The sequence below is a fragment of the Rhinopithecus bieti genome, unplaced genomic scaffold, assembly GCF_001698545.2.
Source record: "Rhinopithecus bieti isolate Rb0 unplaced genomic scaffold, ASM169854v2 scaffold_2247, whole genome shotgun sequence".
Taxonomy (NCBI): domain Eukaryota; kingdom Metazoa; phylum Chordata; class Mammalia; order Primates; family Cercopithecidae; genus Rhinopithecus; species Rhinopithecus bieti.
In genome coordinates this window covers 1095724-1111015 of record NW_016803732.1, presented here as the reverse complement: position 1 = coordinate 1111015, position 15292 = coordinate 1095724, and the positions used below count along the sequence as shown (strand labels likewise).

The 15292-nt window shown below is 48.4% G+C and overlaps 1 protein-coding gene across 5 annotated transcripts in view; it reads right to left on the bottom strand.

The window, feature by feature from the left end:
- SPATA13 (spermatogenesis associated 13) overlaps nt 1-15292 on the bottom strand; it is a 97936-nt gene that overhangs the window by 28149 nt on the left and 54495 nt on the right. The window contains exons 1-2 of one of the 5 annotated variants that reach the window (XM_017852189.1): nt 12868-12949; nt 10713-12312 (exon numbers count right to left, since the gene is read on the bottom strand). The exons of 3 other annotated variants lie outside the window; for them this stretch is intronic. Coding sequence is in view for 1 of the 2 variants with exons in the window: in XM_017852185.1 (XP_017707674.1) it covers nt 12868-12922 (55 nt within the window). In the remaining variant the exon portion in view is untranslated. Of the gene's footprint in view, nt 1-10712; nt 12313-12867; nt 13089-15292 lie in introns of those variants that run through there. One more of the 5 variants, XM_017852185.1, reaches the window with a different exon arrangement.

The window sequence follows — 15292 nt, the reverse complement described above, 5'->3', positions numbered from 1 at the left end:
ATATATCACGGAATACTATGAAGCCATAAATAATGATGAGTTCATGTCCTTTGTAGGGACATGGATGCAGCTGGAAACCATCATTCTCAGCAAACTATCACAAGGACAGAAAACCAAACCCCGCATGTTCTCACTCATAGGTGGGAACTGAACAATGAGATCACTTGGACACAGGAAGGGGAACATCACACACCGGGCCTGTTGTGGGGTGGGGGTAGGGGGGAGGGATAGCATTAGGAGATATACCTAAAGTAAATGACAGGTTAATGGGTGCAGCACACCAACATGGCACATGTATACATATGTAACAAACCTGCATGTTGTGTACATGTACCCTAGAACTTAAAGTATAAAAAAACAAACAAACAAAACCCCCAAATACTGATGACTGCAGCCAGGAAGTGGAAATATAATAAGGAGAGTCCGAAGCAAGTGGCAGGATTTTAAAAAGAAAGGGATCCTCCTCAGTCAGGGAAAGGCTTCCTGGAAGAGGGGCAGACTACTCAGAACAGGGTGATGGCCCCTGATTGCGAATCGAAGGTGGCTGATACGAAGCATGTGCTCCACGGACTCCCAGCACATCTCATGAAAGACGAGACTGCGAAGATCGGGGGCACACAGAAGGGCCTCACAGGCTAGAGTTCAGCCCGGGCTGCTCTTCCAGGGTTCGGAGGAAGGAAGCCACAGGACCTAAGTAGAGTCCCCTCATATGACAGAAAGAGAAGAGGTTTTAGGATCACGGAGGCTGCTCTGAATTCTGGTCCTGCCCTTCTGTGGGCATGGGACCTAAACCAAGTGACCTCATTTATCTGGGCTTCGTGTCCTTTTTGAAGAATCAGGCGACAGAATGCACGTGAAACTCTTCGCCTCCTTGACCATAGCTGGAACTCCACAGAGAGTGCTACTGTGGTGAAGGTGTCCCACCCGGTGAGGGCTGGGCTAATGACAGACTTTGCCAGGACGTGGAGGAAGAGCTGTTGGCGCAGAGCCTGGGGCCAGGGAAGCCAGCTGGGGAGAACACAGTGGGAGTGGGCGGCAACAGGAGCGGCCCCAGGAAATGGCATCAGGAACTGAGATCCATGTCGGGAGGCCAAGTTCATGCCTGCAGCAAGAGACAGGGTCAAGGACGTTTTGGAAAAATTCCAAGTTCCCTGGAGATTTAACAAAAAGCAGAAGTCTGAGGGAGAAGCCAGTGTGCTGGGAAGGACAGAGGGCTGGCTGAAGGTTGCCCTGGGATGGTGCTCCACGGACTTGCTTTTCTCAGGGACTTGGCAACTCCATGTTTCTAGTTACTTGACTAGAAAAGGATGGGCCTGGTTTCTGACTGAAAAGTTCTTTCTTGGGGAGATGTTTTATATTTGGATCAATGCAACCTGCATTTTCTATGCACAGCTCATCTTATCCGCACTGGCCATGTGCCAGGTGCTCGGCAGACACACGTCCAGCCCCAGATCCCCACCCCCTACCACCATGCTTGGCCTCCTGCTTCCCTCATGTCTCTCCTCCCCTCCCCTCATCATTTCAGCCACACTGCTGTCAGAAGCAACCGATTCTATAAACAGAGCCCAGGAATCTGACACTAGAACAATGATAAACACGGAAAAAGATCCATAATAACGGGGGTAATCAACACTGCAGAAGTAGTATTTCACGCACCAGCATTTTAGGTCTTTCTTGCCAAGCAGAGACAGAGCTGTGATGACGAGGAGGAATTCAAGCTCATGCACTCATGATGCACGGAGCTCCTGAAGCAGGACGGAGGGAAAGCAGGAAGGTGTGCACATGCCGCCAGCGACACCTCTCCCAGCCCGGCCCCAGCCCCTCTCTGAGACTGTGCTCAGACCACCTCCCACCTGGCAGCCCCAGTCCTGTAAGCCTGAGCTCTGGACACAGCACCTCTCAGTGGCGCCCACTGAACTGGGTCTGCTCACGGGCCCTGGCTTTCCAATTGCTTCCCCCTCCGCCACGGGTGTCCGTCTCAGGGAAACCCCCACATCCCAGCCACCATCACCTCCTCTCCAGAACCCTCCTGTGATTCCAGGGGAGCCAGCTGCTTACATCCATGACAGCACACACCACAGTGAGGCATGGCACATGGATCTGCACCTGTACCCTAGCCGTGAAACCACCCAGACAGGTGCACCGGACACCGCGACAGCCAGGGAACCTTGGACCAGCTGACAATGGAAGCTGGGCGAGAGCTCTCAGCGTGCACCAAGTCAGGGTTCCAGGCTCTGAGTGCATGATGCCAGTTACCCTCTATCCACCTCCACTCCCCTGCCTGGGCCCATCCCCAGTCTTGGTCAGGAAAGGTCAGGGCCTGTGTCTGGGAGGAAAAGTGAGCTGTCTAAGAGACCAAGAGACGGGGGTGGGGGAGGAGTAAATTCCTGGGCCTGAGCACAAAGCAAGGGGCAGAAGAAAGCACTCTACAGCCTCGGTGTTGCCTTCTGGGCCCTAGCTTTCTTACCTGCTTATTAAAGGAGAGGAGACGGCTGTCAGGGGCATGGCAGGGCCTGGTGCCTCTGGAGAAGGGAGTGCACCCTGGGAGCACGGGTGGGTGGGCAGCAGGGAGCCAGCTATGCTTGTGGGAATCCATGTCTGTCTTGCTGGGGGTCGTGTGTGGATCTGTGTCTATTTTGCTGGGGGTGTGGCTGGAGGTCCTGAGAAAGCCAGACCTGTGCTGTCTGAGAAACACATTAGAGCCTGGACAATGCGTGGTGACTGTTTGATTTTAAATGTAACTTCTGCTTCCTATGCTAGGTCAGGGTGCATACGGGCAGAGAGCAGGAGGTCACCTAGCCTAGTATGCTTTGCTGGTGTGTGTGTTTCGGGGTTGCTTGGGGGACGCCTTGAGGAAGCACATCATTTTTTTCATGCGTGAGTACGTCTTAGACTCCAAGGGAAACAGCACTTAAGACAAAAGCCTTCTCGGCCGGGCGCGGTGGCTCAAGCCTGTAATCCCAGCACTTTGGGAGGCCGAGACGGGTGGATCACGAGGTCAGGAGATCGAGACCATCCTGGCTGACACGGTGAAACCCCGTCTCTACTAAAAATACAAAAAAATTAGCCGGGCGAGGTGGTGGGCGCCTGTAGTCCCAGCTACTCGGGAGGCTGAGGCAGGAGAATGGCGTGAACCCGGGAGGCGGAGCTTGCAGTGAGCTGAGATCCGGCCACAGCACTCCAGCCTGGGCGGCAGAGCGAGACTCCGTCTCAAAAAAAAAAAAAAAAAAAAAGACAAAAGCCTTCTCTAACCCTGGAGCCTTCTCTAACCCTGCTCAGACCACGAGGCCCAAGAACTGTGCTGCTTACTGGCTGAGATATCCTGATGCTCCTGGGTGAGGAGGATATACACAAACCCTGTGTGTCTAATGCCTAAAGCAGCAGGAATCTTCCAATTTTGCAAGCACTGATCTGGCACTATCTGGTACCAACAGCATTTTTCCTTATCAGTTTAAACCATGGTTGAGCGAAAAAAAAAAAAAGTGAATCTCAGTAAAACAAAGGCGTTGGGGCTTCCCACCCAGAGCAAAGCTCTGAAAACGACACTTTCTCCTCGAAGAACTAAACAGTGTTTTCCACGGGAGAATTCTTTACCATGATCTAGCTGCTGCTGTGAAAATCAGTAAAGAAAGAAAAAAACCAGGTTGTATTCGTGCATAAATTCACAATTAACAGGAGTCTATTGAAAAGTGTTAGACCTTTACAGGAGGTACCAGGAGAAAACTCTCTGGACAGAGACATGGACTGGAAATACCGATGGCTCTCTGAGTTTTTCATAAATACTTAGCAAAACAGCTCTGCCGGGGGCAGTGGTGCGCACCTGTAGTCCCAGCTACTCAGGAGGCTGAGGCGGGAGGATGGCTTGAGCCTAGGATTTCCAGTCTGCAATGAGCTCTGATTGTACCACTACACTCCAGCCTGGGCAAGAGAGCAAGACTTTGTCCCAAAAGAAAAAAAGTAAAGAAAAAAAGACAACTCTGGCCAAGGTTAATCACAAGAGAGGTTTCAACAGCCACTGTTTCAACATCATGGATTAGCAGTCAGCAACACTGCGGAAGTAAGATGGCTCGAGGCGCTCATGCGTTGGCTGACTCAGTCCTGGCAGGTGAGGGGGCAGAGGCCAGGGGCAAGAGACTGGCAACACGGACGAGGGAAAGGCATGGCGCCTGGAGTGAAAACTCCCGGGTCAATGTCCTTGCTTCACTAACTTCCTAACTACATGACCTTGGTGCAAGTCACTTCAGTTCTTTCAGCTTCAGTGTTCCTGTCTGTAAAGCAGGCATTAGCCTGTATGTTTTACCTATTCAGAGGTTATTCTTCTGCCTCTCACATCCCACGACCCACTCACTGGCAGATCTGACTCAAGTTCCTGAAGGTGTCCAGAATCTGGCTACCTCTTACCCCTCTCCCACCACTCAAGCCTGGGTCCCCTCCCACCACTTAAGCCTGGGTTCCCACCCAGCTTCGGGCTCCCTCCAGCAGCCCCTCCTGGTCTCCCTGCTGCCACCACTGCCCCTGGGAGGCCGAAGCTGCCAGAGTGATGCTGGCAAACCGTTCCTAGACTGGATTGTGTCACTCCTCTGCTCAGAATCATCCACAGGGGAGAGAGCCAAAATTCTAGAGACCTTTCCCCAGATACACTGTGCCTCCCACCCCTCTTCAACCAATGGCTCCTGGCTGCAAAGACCGCAGGCACTCCTTGCCCAGGGCCGCTGTTCGTGTGCCTGACAGCTCTCCCCAGGTACACACACAGTGGCTCCCTCTCTCACCTTCACCATCCCACTTAAAACCACAACCCTCACTCTTACTCTACCGTCTCCCCTGGTTTAGTTTTCTCCATAGCTTTTGTCACCGTCTAATGTATTCTGTTCACTGTCCAGAATGTAAGCTCCAGAAAGGCAGTAATGCTTGTCTGCTTTATTCTTAACTGTTCCTAACACCTAGGCCCGCCTGGCACACATGGGAGCGAAGGGAGGGAGGGAAGGAGGGAGGAAGGGAGGGAGGGAGGAAGAAAGGAGGGAAGGAGGGAAGCAGGGAGGGAAGGAAGGAGGGAAAGAAGGAGGGAAGGAAGGAGGGAAGGAAGGAGAAAGGGAAAGGAAGGGAAGGGAAGGGAAGGGAAGAAGTACAGCATGTGGACTTTGTGCAAGGCTTTGGGGTCAGATGAACTTCCCTTCAAATGATAGTGATGCACATTTTTTTCTTGTCTGTATTTTTCTGTTTTGAGTATGAGTCCTTGGTCGAGTTTCTTTGTTTTTTTTCACCTGTTGAATGTGGATGATAATACCCATCTCTCAGGGTTGTTTATACATTCTGAACAAGTACTTGTTATTAGTGTGCTTTGAGCTTCAAGTGGAATGATGATATATGAAAGCACCCTGTAAACTGAAAAACAGTATAGAATTGCAAGATGTGGCTGGGCACGGTAGCTCATGCGTGTAATCCCAGCACTTTGGAAGACTGAGGCAGGAGGATCCCTTGAGCCCAGGAGTTTGAGACCAGCCTGGGTAACAAAATAAGACCCATCTCTATAAATTAAAAAAAAAATAAAAGTAGAATTGCAAGATGTTATTTTATCAGGCACCTATAATGTGCTAGGCACTGATTTAAGCTGTGGAGGTGAACAGGCTCATATAATCCTCATGACAATGCTACATGGGAGGTACTGTGAGTTGTCCCCATTTCTAGATGAGGAAACTCAAGTCCCAATAACACAGAGCTATGTGCAGCAGGCCCAGGCCATCTAACTCTTACCCACTGGGCGGAACTGCCTCCCCCAGCAGTGGCTCTGTTACTTGTAACAAGACAAAATGATATTAAAAACAGTCTTAGTATCCAAATCTGGGTGTTTTGGTCCCATTCTGGAGAGCAGCCGTATGTCCTGCCCTCCCCGGAGCTCCCTCACTGACCCTTTCTTCCGACTCCCAATCCCTGCTCCCAGTGGGGCCTGTCAAGGACCTGATTCCATTTTCTGGTTGTATCCTTTTCCCTTCACCACCCCAACCACCTTCACGATTTTAAAGTCCCTTAAAGTTAATGACTCCTGTGTCCCGTAATTTCAGTGTGTTTTATGGAGTGGGATTGCTCAGTGTCTGACATCTAGACAGGAAGAATCTCTGCGCTACGCTTTGATGCTTTGTCTAAGCCTGGTGGTTTTCTGTGATTCCCCACGCTTACTGTCCTTCTACGTGTGGACAGGACAGGCTTACAGCAAAGGACAGATGTTTGATTTTTGTCTTTCCAGCCCCTAGAATAGTATCTGGCATACAGAAGGCACGCAGTATGTGATTTCCAACTGAACTGCAAATTGCTGATGTGGAAACTGAGGTTCCAAGTAGTTGAGTCATTTATCAGGGCTACACAGGGGCTGGGTCCGAACCAGGATGGGAACCCAGGTCTCTCTGACTCCCACCCCTCTGCTCATCTGAGACTGTAGCTAGAAAAATCCCTCAGCCAGTCTTCGTGACTCTTGTTTCCCTCCCCAAGCCATCCTATATATTACTTCCCAGGTGAACTTCTTAAAACAGTGGTTTTATGATGTCACAAGAAATGACATGGGAGTTGTCTATCGCTTCATGACAAAATTATTCTACAGTGTATCTTCTCTGTAATCTGACTCCACTCTACCTGAACAGCTTTTCAAGTGTCACATACTCTCAATAGACATTGTTCAGTTGAATTATGAATTGCTGATGGGGAAACAGCAATTTGCAGTTCAGCTGAAAAATCCTACATGTCATAGTCCACAGCGCGTCAAAGCTCAGGCCAGTTCCGCTGGGCAGAGTTCCTCACGATCACCAGACCCGTAGGCCGGTGCTGCTACCACCTTCACCTCTTTCCGTTCCTCACTGACTTCAAGGGGCTTCGATCCTCAACTACAGATGAAAGTTAATAATGGTGACTTCTTATCTAGGGGAATTTCGATGCTGTAAAGCTATTATAAATTCTCAAAATATATGTCACTAAAATCAGGAGAAATGAATATATTATAATAATGAAAAAGTAAATGTTGTTTCCTTCCTCCTATGTGATGAACACATAACGTTAAATTTTACCATCTTAACCACTTTTAAGCACACAGTTCCGGTTCAGCAGTGTCAAGTATATTCATACTGTGTGTGACAGAACTTTTTCATCTTGCAAAACTGCCATACTTCTTAAACATGACTTTTCTCTTCTTCCTCTCCTGTTCCTTGGCAACCACCTTTCCACTTTCTGTTTCTATGATGTTGACTACTTTAGATACTTCATATGAATGGAATCATACAGTGTATGTCCTTGTGTGGCTGGTTTATTTCACTAAGCATAATGTCCTTGACATCCATTCATGTGTACCGAGTGTTAGCATTTCCTTCTTTTAAACCACTATATAATATTCCATTGTTTGGCAGCACTTCTATTGATTTTTAAAAAAGGAAAAAAAAAAAAAACCCAAAATATTCCATTGTGTGTATACACACCACATTCTGTTGATCTGTTTGTGGGTAAACATTTGGGCTGCTTTTACCACGTGGCTAATGTGAGTGATGTGCTACTATCTTTCTGAGACCCTGCTTTCAATTCTCTAGCATACTGGATCAAACGGTAATTCTAGTCTTAATTCTTTGAGGGCCCTCCATACTGTTTTCCACAATGGCTGCATCATTTCACATTCCCACCAACAGTGCAATTTCTCCACATTCTCACCGACTGTAGTTTCTTTTGTTGAAAAAACAAGTGTGGAAAAACATTTTTTGGGGGAGGGGTGGGGGACAAGTATGTGATTTCCAATTGAACTGCAAATTGCTGATGTGGAAACTGAGGTTCCAAGAAGTTGAGTCATTTATCAGGGCTACACAGGGGCTGGGTCCGAACCAGGATGGGAACCCAGGTCTCTCTGACTCCCACCCCTCTGCTCATCTGAGACTGTAGCTAGAAAAATCCCTCAGCCAGGGATTTTTGTTGCCCAGGCTAGAGTGCAGTGGCACGATCTCGGCTCACTGCAACCTCTGCCTCCAGGGTTCAAGCGACTCTCCTGCCTCAGCCTACCGAGTAGCTGAGATTACAGGTGTGTGCCACCACATCCAGCTAATTTTTGTATTTTTAGTAGAGATGGGGTTTTGCCATGTTGGCCAGGCTGGTCTCAAACTCCTGACCTCAGGTGATCCACCTCTGCCTTGGCTTCCCAAAGTGCTGGGATTACAGGCGTGAGCCACTGCACCTGGCCCAAAAAGCCATTTTTGAAAACGATCTTGTACACAAGAAGCAAAGACTGCTCCAAATTGAAATCAGTTTTAAAACCCCAAATGCCTACATACAATCAATCTGAGAGTAGACAGAGCAGGCTCTTTCGACGACACTTCCCGCAGCGTCAGTCAGGTAGAAGGAGCACATCCTTCATCATTAAAACTGCGTGCTGACCATCAGCCCCTCTCTGACTGGGGACCATTTCAAGAGAACACATCTGTTCCACAGAGTACTGTCAATTCCAAAAATGTAATCAAGTGAATTTATAATGGTCTTGTTCAATACTCATAGTTAACCATCACTCCCAGAAACACTGCCCTCTGGGGGCTCCTGACTCCTGGGGCCGCAGCAGTCCTTCCCCAGTCCATCCCTCACGCTAACGTCTCATCTTCCTCCCCATCCCTGCTTTCCTCCTGGCTGCAGCTGTCAGGGAGTAGAACGCCCCAGTCCACATTTTCAGCCCTGGCCAGTTATAGCTTTAGGAACTACTACAGAGAACAACGTGGTAGCCATACGGGAGGTGTCATTTTGTTTTAAATCAGAAGGACTGTTACAAATACAGTTAGAGAAGACATCAGGAAAAAAAAAAGCCCCTGACTTATAAGTGGGGGAGGGTAGTCCTGGTGAGGGTGTGGTAACAGGGTGGAGGTTGAGGTGTTTTGTTAAAGGAAAGGGAGGTGAGATCTAACACAGCCCTTAAACATCAGGCACTTGACAAGGAGGAGATACAGATTTTAGCTACTTTCATGAGGCAGTCTCCAACACTGCCTAGCTAATGAGCAGCTGGTTCCGGGCCAGCATCTCCCACCCAGCACTAGTCCTTCGCAGGGAACTTCCCCTCCCTTGACTTCAGGGAAATTCCCCCACTCTTAAAATAATCTGCTAAAACCATGTATTTGAGAAAACCTCTCGCTGATCGCTCAGACTTCCTCAGAGTTGAGATAAGCCATTCTGACTTCCCATCTTAAAAACGGAAATGGCCAGCCCAGGCGGGCGGCTCGTGTTCACAGCCGGGAGCAGCTGTCATGGGCTGCTGCTCCGTGGGCTGAAACCACGGGTGGACTCCAAGAGCTCAGACCATGGAGATGCACACAGAGGGATGAGCTGGGTCACAGGAACTGACAATGTCAAAACATGATGCACGACTTCAGGGTCCATCCCCCTTTAGTGGTTCCCAAACACCCAGGGCCTGTGGCATCTATTCACATGGAAAACGTTTAGAAAAATCAAGAGCCTCCCTGCCCTGGGCCACTGAGTCAGGCTGGGTGGTGGGGGTGGGGAATGTATGCTGAGAATTTGTTTTGAAAAGCTCCTCAAATGATTCTGACACCTGGAAAAATGTGGGAACGACTGGACCTTCAGGTGAAGCTTACTTAAACCACACCACAGGCTCAGGTTGTTCTAGGACATAAGCCTTTTGTTGCCTGTCCATGCAGCAAGCCACAAGTTGCAGGCAATGGATTCTGAGCATTGGCTGGAAACCTCTGTGTTAGCCAATCTGTATCATAGAGCGTTCCTTGTTCCAATGAACAGGACGAAATCCTTTCATCCATCCACGCTGACCTCTCCACCTGCAGCAACTTTCCCACCCGAAAGAGCCCGTCAAATTCTGGCCCATCCTCCAAAAGTTTAACCACTGGCCGGGTGAAGTGGCTCAGGCCTGGAATCTCAGCGCTCCAGGAGGCTGAGGCAGGAGGATTGCTTGAGGCCAGGAGTTCAAGACCAGCCTGGGCAACATAACAAGATCCCGTCTCTATTTAAAAATAAACTTAAAGAAACAAAACAAACCAAACAAACAACAAACAAAAGTTGTAACCATCATTGCTTGGTGACGGTTCCAGGACTTATTTTTCAGCTCCCTGATCCTCTGTCATAACAATATCTGCCTTTGATGTTCTAGAAACATGTTAGACTAACCTCTTTTAAAATATGCATCACATTTATATTATTGTTATTATTAAGTTTGTATCTGTCCCTTTATATCCTCCCCCTACTCCTATCCTAGCTATGACTTTCTCAAAGACAAGGAACATGCTTAACAGTCAGTGTTGGGTGACTGAATTAAAGTATGAAATATGTTTCACGCTCCAGAATGTAAAATGTTACTGTTGGAAAAGTCACTAGCATATCCAATCTAGACTTTCAAGCCATTCTTCATAAATAGTATTTTTCAATCTTTTAAACGTGGACAACAGTACGATCAAAAGGAATCTTAGAAATTGACATATTAACGCTCACTGATAATCTGTTATTAATGTCTAAGGAGCTTTTAAAAATCATTCTCCCGATGTACAGCTTCACATCAGTATGCAACGTAGCGCCCTGCACCCTGGGCAGCCAACATCCCATTGGCTCCAGACCCCACAACCAAGCCAGCAGCTCCACTCTCTCCTGCTCTCAAAACCCAGCCTCTGTCCTGTCTCCAGTTCCGAGCTGGGGCGTTGGCTCTGGGCTTCCTTCTGTCTTGCGGTAAAGCTCTTAGGTTTTACCTCTGGCTTGTCCCACAGTGTCTGTCTTCTGTTCTTAGTCAGGAGTTGCTTGTTCTGGGGCTGCTGGCTCTGAGCACGGCTCCTCCCGTCCATTCTGGCTGACACCTGCCGATCCATCCTGGGACCTCTCCTCTGCTCCGCCGCTCCCTGACAGCTCTCTGGGTCGGTGTCTCGTCAGCCCTCCCCGTTTCTGACGGCTGCCCAGCTGGCTGGACGGACCTGAGCAATCACCCATCTGGCTTCCAGGCGTCTTAAAGTGCACCAGGCACTGCGCTCAGCACTGGAATAAATCCTCTTGCGAGCCTCACAAGCATCTTGGAGTGTTGCTGTCTGGTTATGAAGGAGGAACCTGTGGCTCAAAGAGGTTAGGTGACTGTCCCCATGTTGTGGGGCTGGACTCAAAGCCAGGTGTGTCTGCCAGCAAAGCAATCCTGCTCTGAGCCTGTCTCAAGCTCGGCGTCAACTCACACTGACAGGAGGACAGGACAGGACAGCACAAAACAGCAGACAACCCACACACCCGCCCTCCCTGACATGGCGTCCTCCTGGGAGCCACTAGGCTGTCCCTCAGGGTCTGTCAGAGCCCTACAACACCTCCTCTGCCCCCTCAGGGCTCTCAAATGAAAAAAAAACCCACCACAGGTAAGCTTTATTATTGGTTTTAAATATGGTGCTTGTTGTCATTTTATTACATGTATTCGCTCAGTATAGCGCATATAGGAGTGGCAGCAGTTTTCGCAGTGCACGGACCGAGGCCCCTCTCAGTGAGGCAGGCGAGGGACTGCTGCAGAGGGTCAAGGCCGCAGAGGGCAGACTCTGGGATGCTATTTCTCCAGCAGCACCGAGGGAGCACCGCTCAGAGCTGGAGGCTGGGTCGGGCTCCCCTCGGCCTCCACTCTGTGGAAGGGGGTGGAGGAATGCTGGAGGACAGCCGGGGCCACCCGCCCCGCCCCTGCGCGTTCATGCTGGCTGCGCTCCCCGCAGGAATGAACACACCCCTGCTCAAGGCCATGGGTGCAGGAACCCTGGGAGGGAGCACCCGCATGTCCGCTTCCTCCACCCGGGTCTTGCCAGTGCCGTCTTGCTAGCGTTGCCGAGCGCTCTCACTCATGTGGTCTGTGTTCTCAATATAGAAATCGCAGGGCAACTTTTTTTTCTTTTTTCTAAATTTTGGCTGGTAAAGCGGAGTACACGCCAGTCTTGTTTTGATAATCCGCCAGACACAGAAGCCGTAACCACATCCCTGCTTTCTCTCTGCCAGCACAGAAACCAATCAAAACAAGGAAGAAAGCACAAACTACAAACTGTACTGCTCCGACAGGGCCCCAGGCTGCCTCGAGCTGCCATCTACGTTCCCATTCATTTCAGGCGAGGCGCTGGCGGCTATTTAGGGCGAAAACAGAGACAAGATCTGTTTCTAAAGCATCCTATTGTATCCATGTAGTGCAGCCAGGGAAAAGTCTGTCTGTGAAGTCTTGTTTTTTCTTACTTCCTTTTAAGAATGAGAGGATTAGAGTTTACGGCTTCCTAGTGTGAGAGTAGACCGTTTCTTTCACATTTAATACTCCAAAGAGTCCAGCTGACAATACTCACAGAAATACTAAAAAGAAAGCGGGAGATAAGGCACAAAGCAGTAAGCAAATACTGGGTAATGTCACTTTTGAAAACAGGAAACTATTTTTCAAAGATCAGTTCACAGTCTTAAACCTCACACATCCTAAATTAGCAAGAAACATTTTTATACACCCCAACAATATACTCTTGAATAAAGGAATTTCATGTAATAGAAGCAAAAACCAGTAACAATACCAGCAGCAAAACCCAGACCCCTTACTCAGGAAGGATGGTTCAGGCTTGATTCTTACGATTTTCTACTCCAGACAAGCAACTGTGCCATAAACAAAACCAATTCCTTCAACTGACTATGTCCACAACTAAAACTATCCTCAGTACCCTTTACAAGAAGAATGAGCTTTTCCCCACATGCTCACACCTGACAAGCAGCAGAGAGAGAGAGTGAGTGAGTGAGAGAGAGAAAGAGAGAAAGAGAGAGGAGAGAGAGAGAGAGACAGAAAGAACGAACTGCAACTTGGGAAGGAAAACAGCTGAACCAGCATCATGTCACAGTACAACAATCCATTCTCTGCACACATACCCAAGTGAAGGCTTTCCAGACTCCAGAATCTTGCTATCTCTCCTCTAGCTACCATCCTTCTGTTTGGAAAACGGCAACCTTCAGAGCAGGACCGGGCTGTGACTGAGGAGCCGGTCCCCAAGCATCACCGAGGACTGCACGGGCTGGCAGCTACGGGAACTGCAGAAATCGCTTATTCACTGCTTTGACGCTGTGTGCGTTCCCAGCCAGAGCCTGCCCAGAAACTGACAGCTGGCTCCACACTCCGTGTGACCAAGGGCTAGTGGCTACAGTGACATTGCGGGGGCCTTCAGAAGAAACTTCTAATCTAAAGCAAAACCTATACACACCAAAGCCAAACACACTCACAAGCCATCAGGTGCTGTTGAGAGCCTTCAGTGAAGGTAGGAGAAATGGTATGTGCTGCTTTTAACTACAAACCCTAAACCTGAGTTAAACTTTCAGAGAGCTTTTCAAAAGCTATTTATTTCACAAGAAAAAAGCACTGGGGTCACTTAGTTCAAAAATATAGTTAGGATTTCACAACGTGGTATGACAAAAATTTGAGTTATGACATTGTATTGTTAGCTATAAATTCATGAAATCACTTTAAAAGAGTGATTTTGTTCAGAAGGTATACATGTAAAGGCATACATGTAAAGGCATACATGTAAAGTTCTCTCCAGGTAATATATTCTGGGTTGTTTTTATTTCCTCTATACTCTTTTTTTTTTTTTTTTTTTTTGAGACGGAGTCTTGCTCTGTCGCCCAGGCTGGAGTGCAGTGGCCGGATCTCAGCTCACTGCAAGCTCCGCCTCCCGGGTTCACGCCATTCTCCTGCCTCAGCCTCCTGAGTAGCTGGGACTACAGGCGCCCGCCACCTCGCCCGGCTAGTTTTTTGTATTTTAGTAGAGACGGGCTTTCACCGTGTTAGCCAGGATGGTCTCGATCTCCTGACCTTGTGATCCGCCCGCCTCGTCTATACTCTTCTATACTTTCCAAATTATCTATGACGAGCAAGTCTGTCTTTCGTATTGTGAAATGACTGTTAACAAAGAGTGAGCTTCCTTCCATTTCCCCATAAGCAGAAGACACTGCTTTTTTAACTTTATGAACAATGAGATAATATATATGCAAAGTAGTGACCTCATAGTAACCTCTTAATAAATGCGGGTTTAAGCTGGGCCTGCTGGCTCATGCCTGTAATCCCAACTACTCAGGAGGATGACGCAGCAGGATTGCTTAAGCCCAGGAATTCATGACCAGTCTGAGCAACACAGCAAGACCCTATCTCTAAAAATTAAAAACAGGTCTGGGCAAGGTGGCTCACACCTATAATCCCAACACTTTGGGAGGCCAAGGTGGGAGGATCAATTGAGCTCAGGAGTTTGAGACAAGCCTGGGCAACATAGCGAGGCCCCGTCTCTACTAAAAAAAAAAAAAAATTATATTAGCCATGCATAGTGGCATGTGCCTGTGGTCCCAGCTACTCAGGAGGCTGAGGTGGGAGGATTGCTTGAGCCCAGAAGGTGGAGGCTGCAGTAAGCTATGATCGTACCACTGTACTCCAGCCTCGGGGACAGAGTGAGATCCTGTCTCTAAAAATAAAAAAAAATAAAAAATAAAAAATTAGCTGGGCAGAGTGGCACACGCCTGTGATCCTAGTTACTCAGGAGTCTGAGATGGGAAGATCACTTGGGCCCAGGAGTTCGAGGTTGCAGTAAACTATAATCACACCACTGCACTCCAGTGTTGAGTTACAGAGCTAGATCCTGTCTCTAAAATAGATCCATCCATCCATCCATCCATCCATCCATCGGGGTTAAACAAGTGATAGTGCCAATTAGTAAAATGCAGGCTTTACAGTGATGAGCTTTGGAGTCAGACTGCCTATGTTCAAAATCTGCTTTCCCATAACAAAATCAGGGAAAGTTTCCAAGTCTCCAGGAAGCTCACTTTCCACATCTGTGGAGTAGGGATAACTGGACAGTCAATAATCCTCACAGTTACTCGAGAACATAGTCCAGTGTTTAGAGAAGCACTGGCTCTTGACTGGGGATTAGCCATCATGCTGCTGCTGTTGCTCCAAAAAACCTGTGATCCCCTAATAACATGTTAGTTCCCAGAGAAATCACAGCATGAACTCAGAATGAAAAGCTGTATGATTAGTCATAACACACATGTTGACTATACCCGATATTGTAGGCTTTTCTTATCTTCAAATAACTGTGGCTATTTCTATTGATCTGGTGCATCCCACCCTTAAATGCAGGTAAGGACAGTTTTCTGGGAAACTCGTAGCCTTAGTTACCCGCACTACAAGTGAAACATACACAAGATCACACAAACTCTTATGACCACATCAGCTGGAAATCTTTCTCTTCCAGAAATTTTATTCATTTTATTTTGAGATGGAGTCTCGCTCTGTCGACCAGGCTGGAGTGCA